At 43.5% G+C, this 8947-nt stretch overlaps 1 protein-coding gene across 1 annotated transcript; it reads left to right on the top strand.

The window, feature by feature from the left end:
* Positions 1-4527: 4527 nt before the first annotated feature.
* On the top strand, positions 4528-8281 carry LOC147634475 (large ribosomal subunit protein uL14x/uL14z/uL14y). Its single transcript, XM_086803563.1, has 4 exons — positions 4528-4670; positions 5091-5375; positions 7798-7839; positions 7963-8281. The coding sequence occupies exons 1-4, from the start codon at positions 4658-4660 to the stop codon at positions 8043-8045; spliced, it is 423 nt and encodes a 140-aa protein (XP_086659689.1). The 5' UTR covers positions 4528-4657; the 3' UTR covers positions 8046-8281.
* The last annotated feature ends 666 nt before the right edge of the window (positions 8282-8947 follow it).

The following is an 8947-nucleotide window of genomic DNA, read 5'->3' as shown; positions in this document are numbered from 1 at the left end:
TTTGTGGATTTTTTTGAAGAAACAAAAACAGAGTATCACCCTGCTCGTTCACATTCACGAATTTGATGATACAAACATCAAAATTGAAAGAAAAAAACGGTGTAGCTTTCCTCTAAGGTCACCCCAATACTCACCCACATAATCAAAACCAATTTCTCTCATAAACCTTTACTTCCACTCAAACCTTATCCATTCATTCCATACACAATGCACTTCCAGAATTGCAAAGGTAATGATGAAACTTGTATAGCGGGAGGTGAAACTCAAGGAGGATGGAAGAAACAAATGTTTCCCTCACAATGGCACCAAAAATTTTATGGGCTACCAAACCTCCAAAGAAGGAACTCTATGCATTCACCTTTGGAAGAAGCAATAGAACACAACTATCATAGGGAACTTACCAATGCTTCGAGCTCATCTCCCTTAAGGTCTCCAAGCTCACTTCGAGAAGCTCCAATCCTCTAAGCTTCACCTCCACACTGTCACCGTAGAGTCGCTCACATCACCACGCAAGGCAATCTCTGTCTCTCACTTCTCTACACAAGCATACATGCATACAAGCATAGAGAAGGCACATGTACTAGAGTACTCTCACACACTCTCTCTCAAGACAAGGCAAGAACTATCATAGCACAAAGGGAGATTGTGTCCATTCATTATGAGAGAATACCTTATATACAGTCGGCCCTTATTCACACTTGGGCACCCAAAACTTACTAACTAAGGCTTTGGGTGGCCAATATCTCATAATGTTACAACTTTTATAGTGCCTTTGCATGACACTTATTAATGTCCTCAAATGGAGGAGCATAATTGTTAATCCTAACTGGGATTAACATTGTGATGGTGAATGTAGTTGAAGAAGAGGCAAGTGGTCTCATGATGATTGCAAGGAGTTATTGTTGTTGAAAATGTTGGGAGGTTCTTGCACGCTTGAAGCACGCTTGAAGAGGATCCATGGGATGGGTCATACCATGGGCCAAAGCATGTCCTCCCATCTAGAGATATATGTGGATGAGGCTTGGTACAAGTGTTAGCTATTGTGAGTGCCTATGTAAGCAAGATGTGCTCATGAAATGCAAAGCCCTTGTGAGTGAAATGCAAAGCCCTTGTGAGTGAAGTGCAAAGTCCTTGTGAGTGATATAGGTGTTATGCATTGGGTTATGAGGCTAAAGGTGTACCCGTGTGTGTACTCCTCCATGTGATGACTCTAATTCTCTGGTTTTTTCAACTCTTATTTTTGCTTTCTTTTGACATTTACCTTTCATCCAAAGCTTTTGTGGCACCCCTCTTTGAGTTGACGGATTTTATACGGTCTTCAGGCCCATATATAATTTGAAAGTAGTATGTGATGCCTGGCATAATAGTGAGACTTACTAACTCGCATTGGTACCAAAGATATTGCTGGTCTCATAGAAGGAAGTGATGAAGGGCTTCTGGGAAAGTGACCACCGCATGATGTCAAAGGGTTTCTAGAACCTAGTATTTGACATGTCTTCAAATGTGACCACCTTATGGCCATGGAATTATTTAACCATGCGATAGAGGTATATTTTCTATTAAAAATCTGGGCCTTCATTAAGGTTAAAGGCCAGGTGTTCTTTGCTTGTCCATTGGTCCTTTGGCATCTCCTCAAGGATGAGAATAGTGAGCTAGAAGAAACGACATCTGGAAACTATATGGCTGGGTTAGGGACGTTTGTGTAGTAAAGATCATTGGAATTCTTCATTTAGAGCCGCATCTCCATGGTGGTGAGTGGTGTGGGTTTGTCAAATGTAAGAAAAGTTATTGATAGGTCCTTTTCCTTTCACACATAAGAACTTGCACTAGGGCCACCTTCTTCTGATGTGCATGAACCTAGTTAGGGTCAACATGGACTTCTCTTAGCACGGCCATGTACTCTCCACATTTTGGTGATTGTTTTTAGGTGAAAGGGATTTCACCACTCAGGTTTGTTCTCCCAAATGCCTTGCAAGTCCCTTGGATCAATAAATTACTAGCCTCCTCTATGGGTGGTCAATCTTCCACTAGCAAAATAGTTTGTCCAGGTGTTGGTTCATGAGTCGAATTTTAGCCATATCAAAGGTGTGTTAAGGCTATCATGGAAGTTTCCTTGCACATTGGTGGGTGGGTAAGTGAGTTATTGTTTATGGATGGGCAAGGACATCCTTAGGTCCTTCCATCGTCATCACTAGCCTCTTCCTGGGTGGTTGGCAATGGTGCCTCATTGAGGTCAGGTCCCTCATGAAATGGTTCAATGATTGGGGGCTCATGGGTGGATGAATGTGTTAAGTTGAGGAAGAAGCTCGAGAATAACGGGGGGTTAAAGAGTAGGTAATTCCTTGGAGGATGATGCATGAAGATTGAGGTAGGGTTTTGGGTGGGGTGTTGGTTTGGACAAAGCGAAGTGATTGGTGGGGTAGCTTTGGGATTGCCCATTGCCGGGGTTGGGTTATGCTCCAAGGGATTTTCTTTGTTCTAAACTACCAGAAGAGTGTGCCTATCGACTTGCGGATCTTCTTCTCTTGAAAACTGGGCCCACCATGTTTACCACTTCTAATGACTCTTGAAGGTCATCCTCTTCATCTGTAGGCTTGTGGCTTTTGAAAAAGGCATAGACCTCTTGTGCCTATCGACTTGCGGGTCTTCTTCTCTTGAAGACTGGGCCCACCATGTTTACCACTTCTAATGACTCTTGAAGGTCATCCTCTTCATCTGTAGGCTTGTGGCTTTTGAAAAAGGCATAGACCTCTTGTGCCTCATCGATGGAGAGGTCTTGCAACAGGTAGGGCACATGAATGGAATGAATGGTGGTGTCTCTGCTTATAGGGCTTGCTCAAGGTATGTATAGACCATTTGATATAGTCAGAGGAGGATGCCTTGTGGGATGTATTGGTTGTTGGTGGGCATATGACAAAAGCTAGAAGTTGACTTCAATCCTCGACGAAATGAGGTCTTCATGGCTACCATGGTAGAGTGACACATATCTTCATTGATGGGGTAGTTCAAGCCGGGTGGTGCCATGGCTACTATGGTAGAGTGACACATATCTTCATTGATGGGCTAGTTCAGGTGATGTCGTGAGTTCAAGGAAGTGGTCTTGTTCAATAAAGAGTGTAGAGTTGAGGAACAAGTGGCACCACATGGCAAGGTTTGACACAGCTGTGTGAGATTCAATGGAGTACATAAGAAGGGTGGTGTCCACAAAGGAAATGGCTTGGTTGTAGAAGAAGGAAATGGCTTAGTTGAAGAGACGAGGTGGCAAGGGTTGGTTTTCATCAATGAGGAGTTGATGTGGGCTAGGATGGTGTAGAAGGTGAGGGTTGAGATTGGGTCAAATAAAAATGTATTGAATTGAGCCAGGTAAAGGAAAAGGGTGTGGTTGATGAGGGTGAGGGTATCCACGAGGGATTGACTATGTGGTTGGCAACATGTTGAGGTTAGTTGCCCACAAGAGAATTATATCTAGCTTCTTTTGGTTGCGCCCTTCCAAGGGGGTATCATCCGAGGCAATGGTTTCTAGCTTACTTTTGTGTGTGTGCCCTAGTGAGTGACAGGCTCTTTCTGTGGCCATGGCCATCCACTTGTTGATCATGGATTGGTTATACTCCTCATAGAATTTGGTCAGGTCTTTGGTTGCCTCTCCAATTGCTATGAACGAGGGTGTCTTCACACTCCTTTGCAAACTGGTTAGCCTCAGATGGCTTGGGCTTCTTTGGCTTTAGCTTTCTTCACCTCTTCTAGGAGTTATTCCTTGTGGAATTCATGTGCAAGGTTGTCGTATGCTTGGCTACTTCCAGTTATTGGTATGGGTATCCATGTCTTGCTTGTGAGAGTTGGTGAGCTCCTCCTAGGTGACCTTGGTTGCTAATACAAGCTCATTATCAAGCCTATGGTCTTCTCTTTTTGCTTTCTTGAGCTCAACCTTCTAACTTGGGAATCTGTTCATTTGTGGCCTGAAGCAATTGTTTGGGAGTGGTTGAGCTTCCTTCAACACTCTCCAAAACTCTCTCTCACATTCACACAAAGGCACAAGCTGGCAATAACCATCGTGGGGATCTTACCTTGCCTCCAAGCTTGCGTCCCTTGAAGCTCTCGAAGGTCGACTAGTGGTTGGTAGCTCCTCTCCTTCAAGCTCCCGCAATGCATGTTCTTCTCCTTGATGTATGCAACACCTTCTTCTTCTCATAGATGCAAACTCTAACATCCCTGCTTGCTCTTGGTTTTGTTCATGCATAGTGGAATTGCTCACAAAGAGAAACTCGTAGGGGAGAGAGGGAATATCCCTCTCTATGCCTATGCATCTCCATTGTGAAAAATCCAAATGCGATTAACAAGGGTGTAGTTCAGCTATTAGAACAGTTAGGTCCCATAGCGAGGCCTTCGATACTTGAGGATTGCACGTGGCGACACGACGTTGGTGTGGTTGAGGCTGAGTGCAAATCCCAAGTGACTGAAGGCTCAAATGCCTCTCGGTTCGTGTTAGTTTCATGGTTTTCGAGAAGAAAAGGAGCCAGCATTAGTATAGGAGCCAGCATTAGTATAGGAGCTAATTTATTATGAACCTAATCATTATTGTTAATCTAGTGAGTAAACTTAATTGAAGACTTTATACGCTGTGGAAACTAGGTTTGTTTTTTCTCTCAGCTCAGCGGCCATGTCGAAACGAGGTAGGCTTCTTGATGACTCTTGGCTATGGCTATGGCGTTCCTCCTTTTCGTTCTGAATTGTGTTAGAGCTTCCATGGCTATTCTAGGGCTAGACCCGACACTCGGCTTTTCGCCCATTTCTTACTCTGTGTCTTGAAGCTCCGTAGCTATTGTCGTTTGAGCCGCCTTTCCTCGCCATTTCCCTCCACTTTTGGTAATTATGGCCCTGCAAACTGAAGATCCGAAGCTTCATTGCCATTTTCTGAGCTTCTTGGCTATGGCCACACTTGTCAGAGCTTCATGGCTATGGCGGTTTCATTATTTATCATAGCCGTGCTTTTACAGCTACATGGCCCGACTTTCTCTCTCTCTCTCTCTCTCTCTCTCTTTGCTACAGCTTCACGGTTCTGACATTTTCATTGCTGTTTCCTGTCTTGGCAGGGCGTGGAGGCTCTTCTGGCAACAAGTTCCGGATGTCCCTTGGTCTGCCCGTGGGCGCTGTCGTGAATTGCGCAGACAACACAGGTGCCAAGAACCTGTATGTGATTTCCGTCAAAGGGGTCAAAGGCCGTCTGAACAGGCTGCCCGCTGCATGCGTTGGGGACATGGTGATGGCCACGGTGAAGAAGGGGAAGCCTGATCTGCGGAAGAAGGTCATGCCCGCTGTGATTGTCCGTCAGCGCAAACCCTGGAGAAGAAAGGACGGTGTCTTCATGTATTTTGAGGGTGAGGAAATTCATTTTCTCTCTTGTTTGTGATCTTGATCCACCTGGTAAGATTTTAAGAAACAGCTGAGGTGTGGCATACTAGGGGGTTTGTAGTTTCACGGATTTAGCTAGCGGAGGGATCTTGCTGCAAATAGTGCGAGTAACAAACAAAACTATTGAGTTGCCATGACCCGATTGCTAAACATTTTCTCATTAGCTTCCGCTCTCTCTCTCTCTCTCTCTCTCTCTCTCTCTCTCCCCCCTCCACCCCATGCCCGTGAAAGAAGCATGCACTTGTTCTTACTAAGCCTGCTTACCATTCTCGAGGCACCATTTTGTTGTGCTCTTGTGAAAGAAATTCCTTGCAAGTGGTAGAAACTTGCAATGGCAGTAGAAAAGATGCTTTTTCTCAACCTTTAGACTATTATTCTCTTTGTTGCTCTTATACAAACCCCTGGCTAGAATTTCACATCAAGAGAAAGCTTAGATTTAGTTATGTATCATCCTACCTTGTTACATGAAGGGGTTGTGAGCTCTGTGAAGTGCAGCAGTTTCCAACACCATTGTGCTATTGTGGTGAGTCTTCTGGTTTAGGTTAGATGTTTTGACAACCATGCTTTGCTTTTTATGGATGACCTGTGGCAATCTGTTGGATGGAATTTGAGTTCATAAAGGTATTTGGAACCACTCATGCATTGGGTAAAAATGAATCAAGTACGAATAGGCATAGATTGCCATTTTCTGTTTCAAGAGACTGATGAATTACATGCCGATGCGAGAAGCATGACTAAGCTCATTTACAAACACATCATCACCCGTTGCGGTTGCCTACTTCTTTAGATTGTTAGCAGCTACGCATTTCATCAATGATGTGATAACCTTTCTTCTTACTGGTCCAGCCTTACCTCTAACCTTGATAATTCTGAAATGATTTTCAAAAGCATTGGTAGACCTTTGATCCCATGGAACTGACTGCATCATGTCAGTTGTTATACTTCCTCTCTCCACATTCAAATTGCATGCTATCGCTGTGTACAAGGGTGCCAATAGAATAGGAATGGACATTTTAGATTGTTAGGTCTGGTTGTTTTTGTCCAAGTTGCGGCCAGCTGGTTTTAATTCTTCTTATCTTGAGTGGTGCATTTGCATGACTAGCTACGGGGTGTGTGTGTGTGTGTGTGTGTTCAATAGTGCTAGGTTGAGTCAGCCCTTCACCTCTGGAGAAGTGATACTCTAGAGAAGTGATAGAATCTCAGGTTTCTACTGGTGACGTATCGTTGTACATGACCTTGCACTTATTCTTGGATGCTGATAAGGTGAGTGGGGATGTCATAGCACATTGTCTATGTGTGATGGAGTTGATGATTTGAAGCTTTATGAGTAGACTCTTATGGAGTTTAGATTGCACATTGGTTTTTGTTAAGTTCGGTAAATAATTTGAACTTTTGGTAAATCTTTCTGCCTTACTAGCGGACATGTGTACTACTGATGAAGCCTGTCCAATTTGCGACCAGCTGGTTTATCCTAATTCTTTCTTTCTTAAGCAGTGCATCTGCCTGATCAGCTACCATATGTGTGAGCTTGTGTTTTCTATACTGCTAGCCTTCATCATGTCTGAGTCTTTTGCCTTTCACTTGAGGAGGCGTGATAGACACTCGGTTTGATGGTTTATCTACATTTCTCTATGCATGAACATACACTTACTCTTGGGTACCGATGATGTGAGTGAGGATGTCATAGCACATAGTTGATGCTAAGTTGATGATTTAGCATAGATGATTTGAAACTTTGTGAGCAGACTCTCTTGGAGTTAAGTGTTCACTTGGGTTTTTGTGAAGTTTCCACTGCCCACCAATGGCCTCCAATGGCCTGTCCCTAATAGCATTGTTCCTCATGGCTCACGCCTGGCCTTTCTGGACTGTCGTGGGCTTGGGGAGTGAAAGCCAGCCTTACATGACAAGGACAACCTTGCAGCATGGTTTACTGACATGCCGGTTCAGTGAGTGTACAATAGTGCAGATTTAATGTGCCACCTAAAGAGTGATGCAGTTCAGCTCTCTCAGAATTGGTTCTTCTTAAAATTCTTAGTGATTTCTGGTGTAGAGGCTTGCCAATTGAACAGCCGAGATGTCTGATGAACCATTTCATGACCCATACCCATGACCGAATAGGAACTTCCAGTGCCATTGTTAAAGATGTGGAATTTACTCCCATGATATTGGATTGGTCGGAGAATCGATGGGCTGGTTTGTTGTTAGAGACAAAGGGCCAAACAATGATGCATACCAAGTTTGAATGATTATTTCGTATGCCTTTTCTGCCTTGAAGTAGTGATAGCATCATGAGATTATTTATTTCTGGATACAGGTAACAGGATACATGTTAACGACTTTTGCCTTGCTAATACTTTATCTTCTGTTCTCTGTTTATTGTGTCAACAGACAATGCAGGAGTCATTGTAAATCCAAAGGGAGAGATGAAAGGTATGGGGCATTATTTCAGCTAGCTGTTCCAAAGCTGAAATGCGTGTTCATGAGAGAGAGAGAGAGAGAGAGAGAGAGAGAGAGAGAGAGAGAGAGAGATTTCCTCATCCTTGTCTTTTCCAGGTTCTGCAATCACTGGTCCTATTGGAAAGGAATGTGCAGACTTATGGCCGAGAATTGCTAGTGCTGCAAATGCGATTGTGTAGCTCTTTCTAAATAGAATTGACTTAGTGCTTGACTTAGTGCTTGGGTTACAGCTCAGGAAGATGAGCTGCTTCCGTTTGATTCGAAAGCTTTCGCATAAGATTGGACTTTTGTGTCTATCTGTTAGTTGAGTAAAAACAAGGTTTGTGGGGTTTATCTTAACACTATTTTGTAAATGTTCATAACCCGGCTGGAAGAAGCTAATCTCTCGAATACATTACCTCTTTCATTGTTTTTTCATGCTTGTCTCTCCATGTGTGCCTTAAGTTTTTGTCCAAAAATATTGATCATGCTTTCCATGTTTTGTGGATAGCTCGTATCTACAGTTGTGAATATCAGCTGATTGCTGACCTCATCTAAATTAGCATATACTGTTAGGAGGTTTCACAGGCTTGCAGCAGGTAAGAAGTATGTTTAGGCCAGGTAGTTGTGGTCTGAAAGTGAGCATTTTTAAAATTATGGATAGCATTTACATGGTTAGAGTTACTTACTATTCACTGCTAACTGTCCGTGTCTTTGAAAGACATCTCATCTTTTGTATTTTTCTCGACTAGCTATGTGTGGGGGGCGGGCAGAGAGAGAGAGAGAGAGTAGTGAGCCACAAAACAGAAAAGACGCCACGAAACTCTTGGGAAGCCACCAAAAATCAACAAATGGTGAAGGCCATAGATTTTCATAGCTTTACCTCAACAAAGTTTAAGCACAGGAGGTCCCAAGCCTAGCAAGAGCTTTCAAGCTCTTGCTGAGAGCAACCAAGTTGACTATGGCTGCAATAATGGCTTTGAGGATCTGCAACGTGGTAGCTCATGACTTTCTAAACAACAGCCTGGCAAGTTATGCAAGAGCAATTTAGGGGCGTGTAAGACAGGAGTAATAGAGCAGACATGCCACGTTTATAGTGCTG

The sequence above is a fragment of the Cibotium barometz genome, chromosome 10 (genome assembly GCF_041138505.1).
Source record: "Cibotium barometz isolate CiBa-2024 chromosome 10, ASM4113850v1, whole genome shotgun sequence".
NCBI classification, from domain to species: Eukaryota; Viridiplantae; Streptophyta; class Polypodiopsida; order Cyatheales; family Cibotiaceae; genus Cibotium; species Cibotium barometz.
The sequence above is the reverse complement of the archived record's forward strand: the minus strand, read 5'-3'. Positions and strand labels throughout refer to the sequence as shown.